This window comes from Cinclus cinclus, chromosome 24, assembly GCF_963662255.1.
Source record: "Cinclus cinclus chromosome 24, bCinCin1.1, whole genome shotgun sequence".
Lineage (NCBI taxonomy): Eukaryota > Metazoa > Chordata > Aves > Passeriformes > Cinclidae > Cinclus > Cinclus cinclus.
The window spans coordinates 818,108-839,462 of record NC_085069.1 but is presented as its reverse complement, the minus strand read 5'-3'; the positions used below and the strand labels follow the sequence as shown (position 1 = coordinate 839,462).

The following is a 21,355-nucleotide window of genomic DNA, read 5'->3' as shown; positions in this document are numbered from 1 at the left end:
CGCCTTCCCGGCGTGCCCCGCGCGAACCAGCCAGCTTCCGCTTCCTTCTTTGGCCGCCATTGTAGGAGTGGCGCACTCCCTCCTCTACAGCCTGAGGGCGGAAGAAGGACGGGTCTCCTCGGAGGCACGGGAAACAATAACTCCCCGCTCGGTGGCGCGATCACAACTCTGTCCTTCCCTTTCGATGCTTTCCAATATGGAGAAATCACCTTTGACCGTTCCAAGATGGCGGCGTAGCGCCGACACGAGTAATCCACCACGGCGCATGCGCATAGTAACTCTGAGGGGCACTTTTTCGGAAGAGGAAGTGACGCCATCACGCCGAGAATGTAGAGGCCGGGCAGAGGAAGTTGGTGGCTGCCATCTTTGTTGGGGTCCGATGCCGGCGGAGAAGATGGCGTGGGACGGGCCCGAGCAGGTTGGGACGGGACGGGATCGGACGGGACCAGGCTGGGGATGAACCGACGGGGCTCCGGGAGGGACTTGGGGCGTACCGTACTGCTCCGGGCTCTGCTGCGGCCGGCAGGGGCTGCTCTGGGCCTGGAAGCGCCGTGACTCGGCGGGGCCTGAGAGGCGGGACGGGATCGGGATCGGGGCCGGGGTCTCGCAGGGAACGGGAGCTGGAGCTGCTCTGGCCACCGCTGGGAGCACGGGACACGGGGGACGCAGGACTCGGCATGGGGGAATCGGGAAGGGACTGAGGGAAGGGAAAGGAACGCTCAGAACCCGGGGGGGAGCGGGAATTGTGGACTGGGAAAAGAGCATGGAAGGAGGGAAAAGAGAAGTCAGGATCCGGCCTGGCAGTGGTGATGGGGGAGTCGGGGCCCTGCAAGGCAACCCCGAGATGGGCGGGGATGTCGGAGGCTGCTGAGCTCTGTTGTCCCAGATGGAGATGGACGACGGGAAAGGCGGCTCGGGGCTCCGGCAGTATTACCTGTCCAAGATCGAGGAGCTGCAGGTGAGTACAGCTGCAGGGGACACTGAAACAGTGTCACTGTGCTTCTAGCTAGAATGGTGTGGTCGTGTCCCTATCCATGTCCCAGGGGGTGGGGGCAGGTAGGGTCCTCCCTGAGGGCTCTGGGGACACGAGGTGGGATTGTGCTCTGTGCTGGGAATACTGCTGCCCCTGGCTGACGTGCTGTCCCTGTCTAGGTCACGGTCCCGGCTGCCACAGGGCAGGGTTAGGTGGGATATTGAGATGAAATTGTTCTTTGTGAGGGTGGGCAGGCCCTGGCACAGGATGCCCAGAGCAGCTCTGGCTGACCCTGGATCCCTGGAAGTGTCCCAGCCCAGGCTGGACAGGCCTTGGAGCAGCCTGGGATAGTGGAAGGTGTCCTGCCCATGGCAGGGGGCAGAATGATATGAGCTTTAGCATCTTTTCCAATGCAAAGCATTCCATGGTTCCTTGCTAAAAGCTGTGCTGCTGGGTGTGGGTGATCCCAAGCCCACTTAGCAAAGCCTTTCCCCTTTAGCTTATTGTGAACGAGAAGAGCCAGAACCTGCGGCGGCTGCAGGCGCAGAGGAACGAGCTCAATGCCAAGGGTAGGGCCTGAAGCCTCCTCCTGCTCACCTGGGGCTTGGGCTGGGGACTCTGGGCTGGGCTTGGGGGGCTGCAGCCCCCAGGGCTGGTGCTAAGCTGTCCCTGTCTTTGTGCTAGTGCGGCTGCTGCGGGAGGAGCTGCAGCTCCTGCAGGAGCAGGGATCCTATGTGGGAGAGGTGGTGAGAGCCATGGACAAGAAGAAGGTGCTAGTCAAGGTATGAGGCTGAGCTTCCCCAAGGTAACAGGGCTGGGGGAGCTGGGGGTCTGCCCTATATCACCACAGGGGTTGGGACAGCTCAGGGATGTGGAGCAGATGGCTCTGCTGGGCCTAGGGCTGCCCTGAGGTGTCTGGTGGGTTTGGATCTCCTGGTTCCTACTCCTTCCAGGCTATGTGGCTGTCCCTCAGGAGGGAATTCCCAGCAGAACAACTCCTGGGGGTATTTGCTCTTTTCCAGGTGCACCCAGAGGGAAAGTTTGTGGTGGATGTGGACAAGAACATTGACATCAATGATGTGAGTGCCCCAGGGTTGCATGGGGTCCTCAGGGCTGGCAGGAATACCCATCCCCCCAGTGCTCTCCCCACAGGTGACCCCCAACTGCCGTGTGGCCCTGCGCAATGACAGCTATACCCTGCACAAGATTCTGCCCAACAAGGTGGACCCACTCGTGTCCCTCATGATGGTGGAGAAGGTCCCAGACTCTACCTATGAGATGATTGGGGGCTTGGACAAGCAGATCAAAGAGATCAAGGAGGTCATCGAGCTGCCCGTGAAGCACCCAGAGCTTTTTGAGGCGCTGGGCATCGCCCAGCCCAAGGCAAGTGCTGCTCTGGGGGAGTCCCTGGGCTGCCCCTGTCCACAGGCAGGCTCTAAGGTGCCACGTGGCCGTTCCAGGGGGTGCTGCTCTATGGCCCCCCCGGCACAGGGAAGACCCTGCTGGCCAGGGCTGTGGCCCATCACACCGACTGCACCTTCATCCGTGTGTCCGGCTCCGAGCTCGTGCAGAAGTTCATCGGGGAAGGTAACAGGGCAGGGGTTGGCTCTGGGGGCCCTCAGGGCTGGGTGGGCTCAGGGCCAGGCTGAGCCCTGTGCCCTCCAGGGGCCCGTATGGTGCGGGAGCTGTTTGTGATGGCCCGGGAACACGCGCCCTCCATCATCTTCATGGACGAGATCGACTCCATCGGCTCCTCCCGCCTGGAGGGCGGCTCGGGCGGGGACAGTGAGGTGCAGCGCACAATGCTGGAGCTTCTCAACCAGCTCGATGGCTTCGAGGCCACCAAGAACATCAAGGTACAGGGACCAACTGTGCCTGAGGCCCTGCCTGCCCCACGCTGCCCAGGGTGGTGACAGCTGTCCCCTGTGCAGGTGATCATGGCCACCAACAGGATCGACATCCTGGACTCGGCCCTGCTGCGTCCCGGCCGCATTGACAGAAAAATCGAGTTTCCCCCTCCGAATGAGGAGGTACCAGAGCCACCCCCAGCTGCCCCTGTCCTTGCTCTCCCTGCTCTCTCCATGGGAGCCATTCCTGGGCTCCAACCCTCCCTGTTCCCCTGCTCCAGGCCCGCCTAGACATCCTCAAGATCCACTCCCGGAAGATGAATCTGACCCGGGGCATCAACCTGCGGAAAATCGCGGAGCTGATGCCAGGGGCGTCGGGGGCTGAGGTGAAGGTGAGCCAGGGACTCTGGGGACATGGGGCTGGCAGCTTGGAGGGCACTGACTGATGTTCCTCTCTTGTCCCCTCAGGGGGTGTGCACAGAGGCAGGGATGTATGCACTGAGGGAGAGGAGGGTGCATGTCACACAGGAGGACTTTGAAATGGCCGTGGCCAAGGTGGGTGCCAGGGGAGAGGTGACACGAGGGCACCAAGTGTCCTGATTGGTGGTTGCCAGGAGCACAAACTGGGATTTTCAGTATGTGAGTGACAGGGGAGAGGCTGCTGGGGCACAGGACCTGGTTGGACAGAGGCTGCTGCGCCCTCCCGGTGCAGGGCTGAAACTTGGTCTTGGGGAGTTTTTGGGGTAATTAACACCCAACTTGGGCGCTGAATGTTGGACCCACCCCTGTACCCTCCCCCCAGGTGATGCAGAAGGACAGTGAGAAGAACATGTCCATCAAGAAGCTGTGGAAGTAAAGGTGAGGCCAGAGCTGTTCTCTCTGTGTTGTCAATAAAGAGCTGCTGTGACCAGGCCTGGGCACTGAGTTGGGGACTGCAGGACACTGCACACCCCCAGAGCTGCAGGACACAGCACACACCCCACAGAACTGCTGCTAACTGCTTTTATTAGAAAAGATCCAAAATAGACAAAAACAGGTTACACAAGAGGCAGAGCAGGGACCCCTGAGCCCAGCCCTGGGAATCTGTAAACGCCACCCCCACCTCAGGAGCCTGCAGGGGGGGCAAAGGCACTTCAGTGGGGGTGGCAGAGGTGGCACTGTCCCCGTGGTTCCCTCCCACCTCCCCGTATCTCCAGTTCTTGGTGCCCCCATGCTCCCACTGGCCACAGGCTCCTGGGGCAGGGCCACCCCCTCTGCTGCCAAACCTTGTCAGGACAAGTGTTTAATTATGGGATTATGTAAAACAGAGGTGGGGGAAGGAATAAACTGATTGTCACAAACTGAACCCCAACCCTCGGTTCTGTATCCCCAGAGCAGCCGTGGGATCCTCCCCGAGCCCCTGCAGAAGCCCAGTGCAGGAAGAGCAACTCAATATATTAATTAATTAATCAAATACAAACCCACTGTACAAAATGCTGCCTTTTTTCCGTGGTTTTTTTTTTTTTGTCTTGTTTTTTTTTATATAAAACCTGTTCACAAAAATAGTGCAAAACGTCGGGGGGCCGGGGGGAGCTGGCGTTTGGAATGACGAACTTTGGTTGAAGAGGGGCGGGAGGGGCCTGCTGGGCTCGGGGTGGGCTGGCAGCTCCTCCCCCTGGGTATGGGCAGCGCTTCCCGGCTCCCGGAGGACTTTTGGAAGCGGGAGGAGAGGGAAACCCGCGGGGGCTGCGCTGGGAGAGTTGCGATGCAAAGCGAAGGAGGCTGAAGGGGCTTGGGGGGAGCGGGGACCCCGCTGTGCTCGGCCCGGGGGGCTCCCATCCCTCCAGGCACATCGGGTTTGTGCAAGTGCTGTGGCTTCCAGTCGGTACCGGCTCAGGCAGCGGGGCAGGAGTGGCCCCCGGGCCCTGCCCGCCTTAAGTGAGGCGGATCCCGAGCACTTGTTCCAGTTCCTGCCGGCGCTGCTGGACCTGGGGACACCAGGGCGGGTCAGGGAGGGACAGGGGACACTACCGGTGTCCCAAGGGATCTGTCACTGCCATCCCAACCTTGTCCCCACCCCCAGCTCACCTTGGCAAAGATGTGTCTGCCCACGGCCTCCTGCGCCCAGGGCTGTTGGTAAAACTCTGCCCGCCGCTCCTCCTCGGGGTTCCCAATCACATCCGTGATGATCTGACCCAAACAGGACTGGCACTAGCAGTGAGCTCCACGAGGGATCCAGACCCTTCCTGAGCTCCACGATGAACCCAGGCCCCTCCCAGCCTCTCACTCAGCCCAGGCCCAGGACTTCAGAATCTTGGAATTGTTAAGGTTGGAGAAGACCTCCAACCCTTACCCTACCAGCACCATGTTCAGTGCTGACCCCTGTCCCCAAGAGCCACTTCCCTGGCTGTAAACTTCTCCAAGGATGGGGACTCTACCACTGCCCTGGGCAGCTGTGCCAGTGCTGGACAGCCCCTTCCTTGAAGAAATTTTTCCCAAACCTCCCTAGCAATTGTTCCTCTTTACCTTGAGGTCCCTCCTCTGGGATTTGATCCATTCCTGGATGAAATCCTGGGGGTTGTTGCTGAAGCTCAGCATGAAATCCCTCTGTGTCTTCAGCTGGTTGATGGACTCGATGGTCTCATGGATCTGGGGAGGTGACAGAGGTCAGAGGAGCTGTGTCCTCCAACAGGACACGGCTGTCCCCACCTGCAGGGCTGTCCCCTGGCAGTGTCCCCTCCCACCTTGGCATCCAGGGAGGCGATTTCCTGCTGGTTGGTGGTGGAGGCCAGGAAATTGCTCATCTGGGCTTTGAGGGGATCGTCCACCTCCACATCAATGTCGTAGCAGGCCGTCTTCTTCTGGTCATTGGGGTCCACACTGGGGGAATGTGGTTAGGGAGACCTGGCTGGGGGTGGATGGACCCCGACAGCAACACCAGTGCCCCAAGAACCCTCAAATTTGGTGGTTCTTCCCCTCCCAGGTGACTCATGCTGGTCCTTCAGGCTGGAGACTTCAAAGCCTCCTGCACCCCCAGCCCTGGGGGCACTGCCCACCCAGTGTCCAGCCCCCAGAGCCCCTCAGGGCCTGTGCCCACATTATGCCCCCACCTGATGGTGTGGTTGATGATGATGGGGTCTGGGTGCTGCAGGAGCCCTGCCAGCTTCATGGGGATCTCGGAGAAGCGCATGCGAACACAGTTGAAGATCTGTGGGGCAAAGCAGAACCTTTGGCATCCATGGCAGGGTCTCCCCTCACCTGTGCAGCCAGGTGGGGCATCCCATGCTGGTGGTACAACCCAGAGCCCAGGGAAGGGGCACAACCAGAGCCTGGAGGGGTTGTGGGAGCCGGGGAGAGGCTTTTCCCAGCTGGATGAGGTGGGAATGTGCAGGTACCTGGCGGAAGTAGCGGTTGCAGTTGATGAACTCCTTCTCGTGGCTATCCTGCAGTTTGTTGTGTTTGATGTACAGCCACAGGGCCTGCATGATGCTGGCCCTGGTTTGGGTGTGCACCCCCAGCAGCCGGGCCAGCCGTGGGTCCAGCTTGTACTGGGGGGGCTGCAGGGACAGCCAGGGTAAGCCAGGATGGAAAAACCCTCCCAGAACAAAGCCCAACCTCTGACCCATCCCTGTCCTGTACACTGCATGCCCAGCTGCTCCTGGGACAGCTGGAGGGATGGGGACTCCACCACTCTCTGGGCAGCCCGTCCCAGTTTTTAACTCCCTTTCCATGAAGAAATTCCTCCTGCTGCCCAAAGAAGAGGCACTTGGGAATGTCCCCCACAGCCCCTGTGTCACTGCAGCTCCATGCCCAGAGTTCCCTGTGCACCTCTTGATCCCTGCATCCCCCAAACCCTCATCCAAGGCCATGTCCCAGTTTTTAACTCCATTGCCACTGAGAAATTCCTCCTGCTGCCCAGAGAAGATGGAGGGGGGGGGGGGGGAGGTCAGTCTGGCCCTCAGGAGTGTCTCCCACAGGCCCTGTGTCACTGCAGGTCCATGCCCAGAGCTGCCCATGCTCCTTTCAATCCCTGCATCCCCAAACCCTCATCCAAAGCCCTTGTTCCAGCCCATCCCCAGCCCTGGCTGCTCCTCAGGTGACCCCAGGCCATACCTGGTGGTCCAGCATGAGCAGCAGGGTGCACTTCACATTGACATCCCCAGGACGCTTCACCTGGAAGCCATCGGTCTCCTGAGTTGTGGGCATCCGGTGCCACTGTGAGGGACAATGGGGACACTGTGAGGGACAAGGCCATGGAAGCCACCTGCCAACAGGGTCTGTGTGTGCAGAGCTGGGCTGCGGCTCTGGGCAGGGTCTGGCACAGCCACACAGCCTGAGGCACCCCCTGGCAGCTCCTGATCCCAGTGGTGGCAGCTCAGAGCTCTCCCAGTCCATCCCATCCTGGGATGTGCTCCAGCACTGGGATGGACTGGGACAGTTGCAGCCCTGAGTGCTTGGGGTCCAGGGCTCCCACAGCTTCTCGATCAATCCTGCAGGGACTGTGCACCAGAGCTGCTCCCAACCCTCCCTGGAAGGGGATTCAGCCTCTCCACAGAATCTCCCAGGACTCATGCAAAAGCATGAGCTGGGTGTAGAGAGAGCTCGAGGCAGGAACACCCAAAAAAGATCTGATCCCTCTCCCAGGCATGGCTTAACCCACCCCCCCATCCCCCCAAGGACCCTCCAGCTCAGGGACAAGCAGGAGGGCAAATCCTTCCCACATCAGCACCCACCTATGCCAGGCTGGGGGGAAAGCTGCCCCTGGAGCCATGTCCCTGCCCCCACACACCACAGCTCCAGCTCTGGCTGAAGGCCTGGACCGAGGGGTCAGAGCTCAGTTCTGGCAGGGAACAGAATGCATCCCTAAACTTGAGCTGGGAAAGCAGGAGAGCATGGTCCCCATGGATGGCCTGGCACTGCCCCCAGCCCCAAAAACCTGCTCAAGCCCCTCTCCCAGCAGGACAGGCCCTGGGTTGGGAGCTGAGCATCTGAGGGGGAGCAGCAGGGCCATGCCCCCATTTCCCCCTGGGATCCCTTCCCACCTCACCTCCACCAGGTGATTGTCTGGCCCGTAGAGCTCCTTGTCCAGCTCAATCACAAGGCTCTTGAAGAAGGAGGAGAACTTCCTCTTCTGCTTGCTGGGCTGCAGACAGGGCAGCAGAGATTCCTGATCCGAAATCCAGCTGAGCTCTCAGCACAGCACCAGTGCTCCCAGCACCTCCTCATCCCTCCTGGATGCTGGGCTCCTCCTCCCACCATCACTCCTTCTCTCCTGGGTCCTTATGGACCAGTGCTCCCACCACCTCCTTATCCGTCCTGGATGGTTATGGACCAGTGCTGCTCCGTCCACTATCATTTATCCTTCCTGAGTCCTGATGGACCAGAGCTCCTCCCACCAGCACCATTCCATCCCTCCTGGACCCTGACAGACCAGATCCTCCCTCCCTCCCTTCTGGATGCTCCTGACAGACCAGTGTTCCTCCCTCCATCCCTGCTGGATCCTCACATCCTCCAGCAGTTTCCCCTCCACACGGAGCTCCCAGGAGGCCACACGCTCCCCCCCCTCTCCTTCCTCCTTGGCTGGGGTGAAGGTGTTGGAGATGTAAATCCTGAGCTTCCGCTTTTGCTGTGGGATGGGAACAGAGAGAGGGATGGATGGAGTGAGAGGGGACCCATCTCCATGGCAGGATCAGAGGAAACGGCCTCAGGGGAAGTTTAGATTGGATATTAGGGAAAATTTAGCCATGGAAAGGGTTGTAAAACATGGGAATGGGCTGTCCTGGGCAGAGGTGGAATCCCCCATCCCTGGAAGTGTCCCAGAAACGTGCAGATATTCCACTTGAGCACACGGCTTTGGGCGATGGTTGGACTTGATGACCTCAGAGGGTTTTTCCAACCTTATGGATTCCATGAATCCATTATTTCCAGCCCCCCTCCCAGCCCCCCACTCACTGTCAGGGGTTTCTTGATGGCCTCCTGGATCTCCATCCTCTTCCGAGCAATGGTTTGGTCCAGCTTGCGCTCAAAGGCCAGGAGGTCCATGTAGGCCTGGGATTCTGGGACCAGCTCCCGGATCTGGACACAGGAATGGTCAATCCCAGTGTGCTGGGATGGGCTGGAACCCCCCACAGCCCCAACAGCCTGGGAGACACCAGGTGGTAAGTCCAGCACCCAGTTCTTATTATAAACCCAGTCTGGAGCCCTGCAAAGGGCCAGGTATGGTCTGCCCAAATCAGTCTGGAGTCCGTCGCTGTTCCCAGCTGCATTCCTGGCGTTCCAGCATGGAATGGAACCCTGGAATCTCAAGAGGGACTCTTAGAGACCTCCTGAGATCTCCATCCCACTCCATTCCTGCCCCTCACTTGCTCAGAGTCCAACCCCACCCCAACCCTCTCCTGCCATGCCAGAGGGAGAGACAGAAACATTCCAGGGTGGTTTGGGATTGAACAGATTCCCAGTGGGCAGGAGGGAACTCAGGGGGATCCTCCCTTTGTGGGGATCCCCCCCAACCCCTGCAGCAGCTCAGCTCTGTCCCCTGGGCTGAGGTAACACTCACCCTCTGTGGCAGCACCTTATCAGCCATCTTCCTCCTCTTCACCCTGGGAAACAGGGAAAATTACAGCTCCCACAGAACACCCCACTGCAGGGATGGATGCTGGGAAGGGTTCTTCCCCCAGAGGGTGCTGAGCACTGCCGTGGCTCCCCAGGGAATGGTCACAGCCCTGAGGCTGTCAGAGCTCCAGGAGTGTTTGGACAATGCTCCCAACATGGGATTGTTGGGGTGTCTGTGCAAGGCCAGGGGTGGGACTGGGGGTCTATTCCCACTCAGGATATTCCTGGGGGGAAGCTGTTGGATGTTGGAGCCTGACACCAGGGAAGGAAATCCACAAAACCCTGGAGCAAGTGGAGGCATTAACAAGGCAAAGCCAGGGCTGCAGGACAGATTTCTCAAATTTCCCCTCTGAAAGCAGCCGTCCCATTCTTGCAGTGCTCCAAATCAAAGCCACTGCCAGGAACTCCCTTAAACCCAGCGGAAACCAAACTCTGCTGTGGTGGGGCTGTAATCTGGGAAAATCCACCTTGGCTGGATTCAATCCTGCCCACTGCAGATTCCCATCACCCCAAGCCCATCCCAGTGCCCAGCAAGCTCCTGCTGAGCCTGGCACAGCAGGGAATGCTCTCCTCCTGCTTCCCTGCATGGGAGATGGGGCAGAGTCCAGCAGCACAGGGAATTCCTGTTTCTCCAGCTGCATGTGGAACAGCAGGATCACACAGGAGGAGGACACTGGATGGTCCAGGAAAACACTCAAGGAGAGTTCAGAGCCCTGCTTTGGAGCAATTCTTGCCCCATCCAACCCTTCCTGCCCGCAGGGTCTGGACAGCCCAGAGCAGCTGGCAGCTCCTAATCCCTTGATCTGCTGGCTGGGAGCAGGGAATGCCCAGCCACCTGAGCCTAGCTGGTGCCTGATCCCAGTCCCCAGCTCGGGATGGCTCAGATGTCCCTGTGGGTGCCAGGCTGCTCCCTGTGCCCTGCCCCAGCTCACTCCTGCTGCGCAGTGCTGGGATGCCCCAGGAGGGATCAGGGAGACAATGGAGCTGCAAGGGAAAGGAATGGGACCTGAGAATCCGTGATCACCAAGGGATCCCGCCTGGAGATTGTAGGAACCACAAAGCTCCCATAGAGAGGGATCAGCAGGGCTGTGAATCAGCAAGGAGCTGCTGGCAGAGCCCAAAGAAAGAGTCCTGCCCTGACTACAGCTCCAGGGAGCATCCCTAAAATCTGCCAGCCCCATCCCACACTTCCAGCCACTTCTGTGCCTGCCAGAGCTACCAGGGATCCCTGGGAGGACAAGGAAGACCCTCAGGAGCTGCTGATGGGGACTCCACGAGCATCTTTGGTTCCTGGTGTGGAGATCAGAGTGAGGGGAAGCTGCAAACTGAGGGATCTCTGCGCCCATCCCAAAATATCCAACTCCCAAGCTCCAGCAGGAAGAAAACCCTGTTGGACCCTTCCCAGCCTGCAACAGGACAGGAACTGTGGCACTTGAGACACACTTGATTAGGGATCTGGAGAGGCTTTGGGGTCTTAAAGAGATTCAAACACCGACTGGACACAGTCCTGGTGTCCTGTCCTGAGTGGAATTACATTCATTTTTTTTACAGCTCTGTATCTGCAGTGACATGTCATTGATATCTACATTTATGTCAGATATTATTTATATTTATATTGGTACCTATACTGGTATTTATATTGGTATTTCCAAAACATGGCTCTCCTGTGTTCTGGAGAAGTTTCCCAGCGAAAGATCCTGTTTGGACAGAATTGCTGTGCCTGGTTTGAACAAAGCAGCTCCTGGCTCATTTCAGATGGAAAACACGAGGTGAAGCATAACCTGGATTCATTGAGCAGCAGGGATGCAGCTTCCTGCCAGCACAGAGTAGTGTGGTAGGCCTGGAAATATTCAAGGAGCTTGGAGCACCCTGGGATAGTGGAAGATGTCCTGGGGTGGGATTGGATGAGGTTTAAGGTCCTTGCACTCCACCCGTTCTGTGATTTTAGGAACTGCAGCCGGGACCCAGCAGGACCCCCCATCCTCCCATGGGAATCCTTCCTGGATGGGACGTTCCAGCCCTTACCCTCTCCTGGGGGTGGTCATGGGTGGCTGTGCCTGGGGAGTCAGCAGGCGCTTCCTGAAGGGATCCATCATGGCCTGGGGCAGGCCGGGCCTCAGCGGGGTCGCTGCTCCGTACGGGGGAGCTCCCGGGGGTCCCACCTGCAGCCCTGCCATGGGCATCCTGCCCCCGGGGGGCATGCCGGGGCGCTGCTGGAAAACAGGAACGCAGGGGTTACACAGGACCCTGGCCACGGTGCCATCCACCCTCGGTGCCATCTCTTCCCGGGGGTGCATCGTGGGCCAGGGCAGGGAGCAGGGAATGACAGCAGGAGCTGCAGCAGCAGGAAGTGATGGGAAAGCAGGAAAAGGAGGAGAAGCCATGGAGTCCAGGGAAGCCTGGCCTGGCAGCCAAAGTCAGGCTAGCGGCCCTGTGCCACCACACCACAGCTGCAGCAGCATGAGGACACTGCAATGTTCCCACCCCGGGGACCTCGTGGGTTCCTCCCTGGAGAGCAGCACAACAGGGGGGAGCAGGGCAATCCCACTTCCTCCCACAGGCAGGAAGGAAGTGAGGGATGGAGGAGGCAGGAGCTTCCCCCTGTCAGCAGCCACCTCCCATTCTTCCCCTTCCACAGACACTCACAGGGAATTTGGGAAACACGACACAACCCCAAGGGGTCCCAGCCCTGGCAGCCCCTCTGCACCATAGAGCACTGATTTGACAGCACCCACTGGTGACTCAGGTGCCACCAGGTTGTACCCCCGGGGACAATCAGTCCCAGCCCCCCAGGACCCACCAGCCACCCCTTCTGCGCCACCCTGCTCCACCTTGTGATCCAGCAGCTTCCTGGGATCCTTTGATCCTCAGCTCCCCCTGCCAAGGTGGGAGGCTGGGAGAGCCACCAAGCCAGCAGAACAACATTTCTGCCCTGCCCCAGGCTCCTGACGTGCCAGGACATCTCCACAGCCCTGCAGGACAGGGAGCCAAGGAAACACCTCATTCCCTGCACACAGGGAGACATCTGGGAGCAAAGCCTGGATGCAAGAGGGTGATGCAGCTGGCCTCCCCTCCACAGCTCAGAGCTGTAGCAGGGGTTAGTTTGATGGAGCTGCAGCCTAAAAAACCCCAGAAAACACCCCCACCTCCATGAAAAGCTGATAAACACAAACCCAAGAGTCTGAACCGCTCCTGATGCCTCTGCCAGTGGCAGATCCCAGGAGAAGAAGTGTGTTTCAAGCAGGATCAGGGCAGTAGGAGGGCCCCAGGATTAGTGCTGCACGTGGAAGCTCTAAACCCCCCCCTCCCCCTGGCCCAGGCTGAGCCCATTACACAACAACCACACAGGGCTCCAGAGCCTTTGAAGCAGCAACTCCAGAGCCGGCCTCTGACCCGCCCTTCCCCAGGGCAGGAGGCTCCTTTTTCCTCCTCCCAGCTCCCAGATGTTCCTCCCCTCCTGCTCAGCCCCATTTGCACAACTCGTGACTTTTACCAGCAGCACCTTTTTGTGCCAAAACCATGAGGCCAGGGCCCAGTTTCTTTGGGTTTATCAAGAAATCCGTTGTGGCAGGGCTGGGCAGACCCACACCCTGTGTAACACAACAAACCACAGTCAATGTTCTGCAGTTCAGCTCCAGCAGGCCTGGGGAAACCCTGTGGAACCCAAACCTGTGCTGACACCTGACAGGACTTCTGGAGAGCAGAGAAACCCCAGAAGGAGCTGGGAAACCTTTAATTTGAAATTCCTGGGTCCCCAGGGCAGCTCAGTGCAGACCCCAGGAGTCACCAGGAGCAGGAAATGACTCCCAGGGAAACCTTGCCCGGGTGCTTTTTAAGTGCCTGGAAGGACAAGGAGGTTCCACAGCTACAGAGACATTCCCTGCCATGGGAATGCTGTCAGGAGCTTGCCTGGAGCTGACCCAGCCATGCCCAGCTCCTGTCCATTGGCCAGGGCAGCCCTGAGGTCTCCCCTCCGTACCTCAGCCACTCCATGGAGCACATTTTGGATCTATCCCTGAAATGAGAGATTTGGAGGCTTCAGAGAATCTTTGCTCCACATCCTTGGGCAAGGTCTCCTGTGTGTCCAGCTGCTCTTTCCAGGGCTCCACTGAGACAATTCCATGGGCAGAGAGAGGTTCAACACAAGATACAGATTTGTCACTAACTTCAACACCACCTCCCAAACCATCTGAGATCCATCAGCCACAGCTCAGCTGCCTGGGGAGCGACTTCCAGCCCACCAAGGATGCACACTGGATTGCCTGGATGAGCAATTAGGGGAGGGCAGAACCCTCCACAGGGATTTTTTTTCCTCTCAATTTACTCTCAGTATTTTCAAATTTGCAGCAGAAAGCCTCTTGACTCAACCAGTCACCAGTGCCTGGGGCAGACTTGCCCTCAAAGGCTCCCAAACCCTTCTCACACAAGTCCAGCCTAAACTTCCAGCCAAGCCAGGAAGCAGCACCACAGCCCCGGGGTGAAGCCTGTCTCCAGCACCTTTTGGAAAGCCTGGAAATCCCAGGATGCAGAGGGTTTAAACTCTGGAAATTTGATTAAACCAGCTCCAAGCAGGAGCTCATTCCTGCCCAGCACCCCCTGTCCCTTTGCCACTGATGGGGCCTGTCCTGTCCCCTCCCCCTCAGAGGGGCAGACAAAGGACAAACCCTGCAAGCTCAGCTCGAGGAACAGCCTGGATCCCATCCAGCCCTCCCTGCAGAGCCTCTGGAAGCAGGACAGCACACAGCTCGTGTCTGCTCCCTGCCAGGGACAGGGCTGTGCTCGGGGTTCAGCCCAGGTCACCACACAGCCCTGGGGCAGCTCCACTCGAATCGGCCCCGGCTGAATCCAACAGGAGGCTGGAAGGATTCCTGCGGGATATTTGCTGGCATGGCAGGAGCCTCTAAGCCGGCCAAAAGCCTCTTCTTGAGGAAGGGCAGCCCAGAAATTGGGGGCTGGTAGCAGAAAGGAGAAGTAATAAATCCCAGGATGGATATGCAGGAAGAAGCTGGGCTGGAGAGAGAACTTGAGGCAAAGCAGCAATTCTGCAAACAGTTCCAGAGCCTCTTCATGTCCCTCCCAGGATCCTGACTCTTCCCTGAACCTCGCCAGCCAGGGAGGAAGGCTCCTCCCCACACCGGTGCTGTCCTGCTCCAGGATCCAGCTCTGCACACTGACATGGAGATAGGGAGCCAGAGCCCACATCCATCCTTGCCCGAGGCTCTGGAGCAGAGCCTGGCCCAGCACCAAGAGCTCTTCCTGCAACTTCCTCCCCTCGTGCCCAGGCAGCATCACTTCCCATCGGGATACAGAAACAGTCCCTGTTCAAACAGGATTCCAGTTCCACATGGGTTGGGCTCCAGGAGAGCTATATTGCTCAGGCCTTTGGATTTCGATCAGATGAGCCCCCCACACATCCCAAAAGGGTGATTTTCCCCTTTGTTCCTCCTTATCTGTGAGCAAATCTCTCTTGGGAAAGTGCCAGGGAGAGCCCGGGTTGGTGCTGGCACAGACCTTCAGCTGGGAGGGAGATGCTGCTGCTGCAGCTCCCTGCCAGCCCCCAAATTCCCCCACACTTGGAAAACTTCTGTCTTTGAAACAGGAGGAGCTCCAGGAGCCAGATCTCAGCTGTAAAGCCAACATGAGGAAGTGGTAAATCAAAGGGAGAACACCACAGCACAGGCACAAGCCCCCAGCAGATCCAGGACATCCTGGAATGTCTCCAGCAGCAGCAGAGCTGTTCTGGGCTGGACAAACCTGCCTGTCCACAGCCCTGCAGCTGGAGCCCTGGCTGTTCCAGAGCACAGAAAAGAGAGATCACAGCAATTCAGATACCACAGGGGCAGGAACAGCAGCAGGAACAAGGAACAAAGGTGTTGGCTCCTCCTGGGAGCTGCAGCAGGCTCTGGGGAGGAGCAGAGATGGGCCTGGTCCAAACCATGCCGGTGCTATTCCTGCAGGGCCAAACTTCCCAGGGATGGCCTCGAGGACTCCCAGGAAGGCCCTGTGGAAGCAGAAGGAGCAGCAGTTCTGGAGGAGTTGTTGTTCCCCCTTTCCTGTCACGTTTCCCAGGAGCAGCAGAGTGTGCCTGGGCTCACTCTGCCCTCCTCCCCCTGCTCCAAAGGACAGTGTCCATCTGCTTTGGATCAGTGCTGGAAGCAGCTCCAGGCCCCAGCTCTGATGAAACCTGCCTTGGAAAGCTTCTCCCTTGGGAAGGGTGGGGTTATCCAGCACAAGCAGCTTTCTGGAACAGCTCCAGCCCTGGCTGTTCTCCCCTGGCCCCCTCCAAGCCAGTCACAACCACTCCATGAACAGAACACTGCTCTCCCTGCTCCCAAAGGGGTGGAATTCTCCTGCACTACACCCTCTCCAGCATGCCCAGGCCTCCCCAGTTTCACCTGGCACAACATTCCACACTTCAGCTCCTCTGTCCTGCTGCCTCCATGGACTTCTCTGTGAAGCACGACTTTCCTTCCCACTGCCATCTGCCCAGGGACAGGATCACAGAACTGCTTCCTGGTTTGGGAGCTCTCAGGCTGCAGCAGCCCCCTGGCCCAGGGAATCCAGGCTCTGTCTTCCCAACACACGCCAATAAAATCCATTTAATGGGGACCTAATTCTGCACCAGGGAAGCATCAGCTGGGGGTAACTGCAAGGCCAGAGTGCTGAACTCCAAGTTCTCATCCCACACGGATCCATGCTGCTTCACGCCATGGTATTAATCCCAAAACTTGGGAGAAACTCTCCTAAACCTGAAACCAGCACCTGAAAAAAATAGGAAGGCTCCTTCCTGCTGAACTTCCATGGAAGCTGGTGGCTGGGGCTCAGCCTGGGCATCCTGGCTGCTGCAGGGGGAGGGAGAGGGATCAGGGTGGGGGATCTGCCCATACCCCCCACCATAATTGATCTTCCTACTCCTGGAAAAAGGCCTCTCCTTCCTGCCCCAGGCATGGCACCAGCCCCTGGCTGCTCTGGAAACATCAGCTCCCACCAAAGGAGCCCCTTGGATTCCCTGCCTGGGCTGCCAGGAAATGCCCAGCAGGCACACAAGACACAAGGATGTCCAAAGGACGATCATATGTTTAATAATCCCAAGATTAGAGCCCTTAAACCCTCACTGGCCTAGCCAGGGCCTCTTCTGTCTCCTGGTGCCCAAACAACGCAGCTCTTCCTAAAACTGGGACAGAACCAAGCCCTGGGGGCATGGCAGGGATGGGAGGGGCTGTTTTCCTCAGCCTGGGAATTGCAAAACAAAGGGCAACCCTCTGGATCCTTTCCTTTCCTAGGCTCAGGGAGAGGCCATTCAACACCAGCTCAGGGCCTGGATCCTGCTGTGCCGGGGACATCGCCCAGGGACATCACATCACCACGGGGACATCGCTCCCTGCTCCCGGCAGGACACCTGCTGCCGTCCCAGCCGTGGGGGAAGCAGCATCTGCCAGCCTGTTTACCCGGCTGGCTCCAGCTTCCCAGCTGGATTTTGCACCCTGCACATGGAAGGTCAGGCAGTGCCCCCGCCTCGAGTTACCAGTGGCTCACTCTCAGCCAGCTCAGCTTCCAACACCATTTTCTGGTGCTTTGAAGGCTGCAGGAGGAAGTTGTTTCCTTCTCCTGTGTGAAGGAGCCAGAATTTCCCTGAGCTAGGTTTATTTCCTGAGTTTTAAATCATGCAAATGAGGCACTGTTCTGGAGGAGGCAGTGGCAGCCCAGGAGAACATGTTGCACAACTGGGCTCCTCCATTTCCAGCCGGCCTGGAAAACTGAGCTTTACACCTGAAAACTCATTCCCAAAATAATCAGCACGAGTTTGGGAATGAACTGGGAAGCCAGGTGTGCAAGGGGGAGCAGGAATGTGTGTCAGGACATACTTCTTACTGCTGCAACAGCATAAAATCATGGAATGGTTTGGGTGGAAAGGGACCTTAAAGCCCACCCAGTGCCACCCCAGCCATGGCAGGGACACCTCCCACTGTCCCAGGCTGCTCCAAGCCCAATGTCCAGCCTGGCGTTGGGCACTGCCAGGGATCCAGGGGCAGCCACAGCTGCTCTGGGCACCCTGTGCCAGGTTCTCCCCATATGCACAGGGAACAATTCCTTCCCAATACTCATCTCCCCCTTCCCTGAGCAGTGGGAAGCCACTCCTGTCCCTCCAGGCCCTTGCAAACACTGTTCTTACTTCCTGAATTCACTTGTAAAAGATGCCAGGCTGAAAAATAAGCGATTTCATGTGCTTTTTGAGGGCTGCTCGTTGTTTTGATTTACTTTCCCCAACATTACCGAGCGCCTGCTCTCCTCCTCCACCACCACTAACCAAGCTCTCGTCCTTCCGGAGGACACACCGAGAATACTCCGAGGCTACACCTGCACAGCAGGCGTTACCTCCGCCTTTGCCAAGGACACTAATGTGTTCCCGGCGGGTTCGTGTCGGGGGATGGGAAGGAAGTGAAGGACGGGATGGGACGGGGTGGCTGCGGAGACGGATCGGGGTCACGGCCCCAGGGGAGCGACGCTGGCCCGGGCCCGACTCACACGCTGAGGGAGGGGACGGGCCCGGCCGAACTTTTACCGGGCTTTGAGGGTGCAAAGTGGGAGTAGGGGAAGAAGGAGGTGTCTCGACTAAGAAGAGCAGCAGAACGGCCACACCGGGGGTCCCGGGAGGGTCAGGACCGCTCCGGGCGATGCCGGTCGGGCCCGGCCGCGCTGCCCCGGGAAGGCCCCGCCGGCCCGCCCGGCCCTAACCCCAGCCCCTGGGTGCCCCCGCGCCCCTCCCGCCACCCCGGGGCGCCTCACCTGGTACTGCGCGGCGGCCGGGCCCATGGCGCGGTAGCCCGGGGCGGCGGAGGGCGCGGGGCTGGGGCCGCGCAGCAGGGCGGTGCCGGGCCCCGGGGCCGACGGGGCAGCCGCGGGGGGCAGCGGGCTGAGCGGGAAAGCGCCGCGCCCGGCCATGGCGGGACCGCAGGGACGGGACAGGACGGGCCGAGGAGGGCCCGGCGGCGGATCCGAGCGGCGGCGCCGGAACGGGAACGGCTCCGAGCCCGCCACCCCCGGACAGCGCCCCGCCCCCCGGACAGCGCCCCGCCCCCCGGACAGCGCCCCGCCCCCCGGACAGCGCCCCGCCCCCCGGACAGCGCCCCGCCCCCCGGGCAGCGCCCCGCCCCCCCGACAGCGCCCCGCCCCCCGGACAGCGCCCCGCCCCCCGGACAGCGCCCCGCCCCCCGGACAGCGCCCCGCCCCCCGGACAGCGCCCCGCCGGTCCACCCTCAGGCTTCGCCCCACCTCCAGGCTCCGCCCCGCCCTCTAGCCCCGCCCCTCTGTGTCACGCCCACTGCTCCGCGCGCACAGCTGGTAGCTCCGCCCCCAGCTCGAATAGAGTGCGTGACGTCAACGTGTGTGATGTACACGTCACGTGTGTGCAAATAAACGTGTATGTACAAACACGTGTGTGTGACACGGATGTGCAGGGCTGTTTGCACACCTAAGGGGGTGAGGGCTCGTGTGCTCGCACCTGAAGTGTTTGCACACACGTGTGTGCAGGTGCGGGGGACACGGAGGGGTCACGGGGAGCTGGGCACACCTCAGGTGTGGGTGTGAGAAGCCGGTGGTCACAGACACGCGTGCGTGCGGCTGCGGGGAGTCTTGGGGGTTTCGGGGGATCTCCGGCACACGCGGGTGCGGGGGTCGCAGTGTCCCGGTGGTGCCGGGGTCCCGGCTGTCCCGCGGTGTGGCTGCCAGGAGGCGCTGCAGGGCGCGCTCCGCGGTCGGGACGGATCAAAAGCCCCAAAATCCCCCAAATTCCCGTCAAATACCTCAGTCCTGGCAGGGACCCCAAATTCCCGTTAAATTCCTCAGTCCTGGCGGGGCTGCACAGAATGAGGGTTTAGTGCTGTGTTTCCAAATCCTCCTGCTCTGCACCTGTACCGGGATGCTCCCACAGCGGGCTTGAACCTTCACTAAAACTCTTCGATAGGGCAGACACCTCAATATACGCAACAAAACGCTGTCCTGGGGCGATTTGAGCCGCTGGTATCCCTCAGTGAAATCCTGAAATGCTGGAATTTCTGGCTGCTGCCACAGGGCACTCAGAGTTGCTCAGGGCCCACTCTGTGCCCCGGAATTCCTCAGCTGCTGAATCCATCCTCAGGCCGGCATCACACCCTCACTGTTGCTGTCTCTCATCCCGGTAAGTTTTCCCGTGGTTTTGGGGGGGTTTCCAGAATTTTGGGGCAGTCTGTGTCCTGCCGGTCCTTGTCTGTCCAGTGAAGGCCCCAGCATGGGCAGGAAAAGTGACAGTGACATTCCCCTGCACTGGCTTCACCACAATATCCCAGGCAAAGGGCTTAGGCCAAGCCCAGCTGCAGGTGACAGCTGAGGCTTCTCACATCACGGTGTCACTGAAGATCTTCCCCTGAGCAGAACTCCTGCGTATTAAAGGTTGGAAAAGGCTCAAGCCCTCAGTGGGATTTGTCCCAGCCTCATTCCTGGTGGCTCTGTGGGACAGCAGTGGGGACAAGGGTTCATTCCCTGAAGAACACACAGGGCTCTGCTCTTCAGTCACTTGAGATGATTTTCCTGCTTCCTTCAGAGAGGGCTGTGCTGGGTACTGCTTCCATTTCCCATACAAAAATAATTTTCCAGGATCCTTTTCCCACTTCTAGGTAAGAAAAAAAAATATCTAAACTGGAAAAGCCTCTCCTCATGAATTTTTGCTTTTATGGAAATGGAAGCAATGCTTCCAAAGCAAAATAAACTGGAAACCCGGTGGGCAAGGACAAGGCTTGAGCTGAGCCTGATCTCTCTCTCTCCAGGCAGGTCCCAGCCATCCTTCTGGGATGCAGAAGGGATGGGATTCCAGGGACATCAGGCAGGGATTGTGAGGATTACGGCTTTATTGCTTTTCCAGCTTTGTTGCCATTCCTGTTGTTTTACCTGAGCCCATGGAAAGTCCCAGGGCCTGGGGACACCCCAGGACATAGGGTCGTCCTCCCATCCCTGCTTGGCTGAATGACCTTCAGGAAGTTGCTTTCTTCCCTCTCTCCTCAGTTTTCCTGCCCCTTCTGGAGTAGGAACTGCTTCATCCCAAAGTGCTGCTGCTAGCAGGAGATTCCCCTGCCCAGGGCAAAGATTCCCAAAGAACCATAGCTCCATTTTCCCAGCAGGAAAACTCTTCTGGGAGTATTCCCAGTTCTCAGCAGGGGCATCTTTGCAGTTGCTGTGTTGCCTGCAGCACCTCCCTGCTCCACTCCACTTCCAGGGCTCATCAGGCATTTTGGAAAAAGCTTCCTTCCTGTTTTCCCTCCCTGCAGCCTCTGGAGCTCCCAGGAACACCAGACTCCAGCCTCTCCCCTTACTCAGGTGCTGGTTTCAGTCTCCTCCTCCTGGGACATTTTCCAAGAGGTCGAAACCTCAGCAATGAATGGCTTTCCTGGAATTCCTCTGGAAATGAGGAACTTTCCCAGCATCCAGCAGGTGCCAGCTCAGGATAAACCCAGAGGATGCTGATTAAAGGATCATTTCTGTGGTGGTTAAAGGTGATTACTCTGCCTTCTTCTCTATCATTAGGCAGAAACCCACTTAACCAGACCCTGTTGATCAGCACAGGTGAGGCTCAGCACTTCCCTGGGAAGGTCCTTGTTCCTGACTGTCTGCAGGGACCAGGGAATCCTCCCCTCCAGATGGAAAACCAGGAGCATCCTGTGCGTATTTTTCATTTAAATCTCCCTTTTTGAGGTAATTTCAAATCTGTGCCCATGACCACTCTGTACCTTGGGGATGGAAGGGGGATATTCCACAAAAACTCTCCTAGGGCTGGAAAACTGTTCCAGATGGTGGAGGAGGAAAGCAGCAGGATCATGATTGTTTGATGATGCCCTGAGCCTGCCAAGGAAGGGCCCAGAGCCCTGGGCCAGGGGAGCTGCAGAGATTCCAAACAAAGCTGTGCTGCAGAGGG

General features: G+C 58.8%; 2 protein-coding genes across 8 annotated transcripts; one reads left to right on the top strand and one right to left on the bottom strand.

Moving 5' to 3' along the window:
- The first annotated feature begins 300 nt into the window (after positions 1 to 300).
- On the top strand, positions 301 to 4,314 carry PSMC5 (proteasome 26S subunit, ATPase 5). 3 transcript variants are annotated; one of them, XM_062508198.1, is made up of 13 exons: positions 301 to 418; positions 887 to 958; positions 1,473 to 1,542; positions 1,658 to 1,755; positions 1,996 to 2,052; positions 2,126 to 2,356; positions 2,434 to 2,560; positions 2,639 to 2,829; positions 2,905 to 3,003; positions 3,102 to 3,212; positions 3,289 to 3,375; positions 3,623 to 3,678; positions 4,198 to 4,299. In XM_062508198.1, exons 1-12 carry the CDS (start codon positions 380 to 382, stop codon positions 3,674 to 3,676), a joined length of 1,236 nt encoding a protein of 411 aa, XP_062364182.1. In that variant the 5' UTR covers positions 301 to 379; the 3' UTR covers positions 3,677 to 3,678; positions 4,198 to 4,299. The 3 variants fall into 3 exon arrangements, with proteins under 3 accessions (XP_062364182.1, XP_062364181.1, XP_062364180.1); XM_062508196.1 differs by having other exon boundaries at positions 302 to 418; positions 4,193 to 4,300; XM_062508197.1 differs by having other exon boundaries at positions 3,623 to 4,314.
- SMARCD2 (SWI/SNF related, matrix associated, actin dependent regulator of chromatin, subfamily d, member 2) lies at positions 3,809 to 18,431 on the bottom strand. 5 transcript variants are annotated; one of them, XM_062508190.1, is made up of 13 exons: positions 18,199 to 18,431; positions 11,437 to 11,624; positions 9,356 to 9,398; positions 8,752 to 8,874; positions 8,306 to 8,425; positions 7,847 to 7,966; positions 6,913 to 7,014; positions 6,195 to 6,356; positions 5,910 to 6,007; positions 5,544 to 5,679; positions 5,326 to 5,448; positions 4,888 to 4,989; positions 3,809 to 4,787 (listed from the first exon to the last, which is right to left on the bottom strand). In XM_062508190.1, exons 1-13 carry the CDS (start codon positions 18,352 to 18,354, stop codon positions 4,734 to 4,736), a joined length of 1,527 nt encoding a protein of 508 aa, XP_062364174.1. In that variant the 5' UTR covers positions 18,355 to 18,431; the 3' UTR covers positions 3,809 to 4,733. The 5 variants fall into 5 exon arrangements, with proteins under 5 accessions (XP_062364174.1, XP_062364176.1, XP_062364177.1 ...); XM_062508192.1 differs by having other exon boundaries at positions 11,437 to 11,621; XM_062508193.1 differs by having other exon boundaries at positions 7,847 to 7,942; positions 18,199 to 18,430.
- Between the last annotated feature and the right edge of the window lie 2,924 nt (positions 18,432 to 21,355).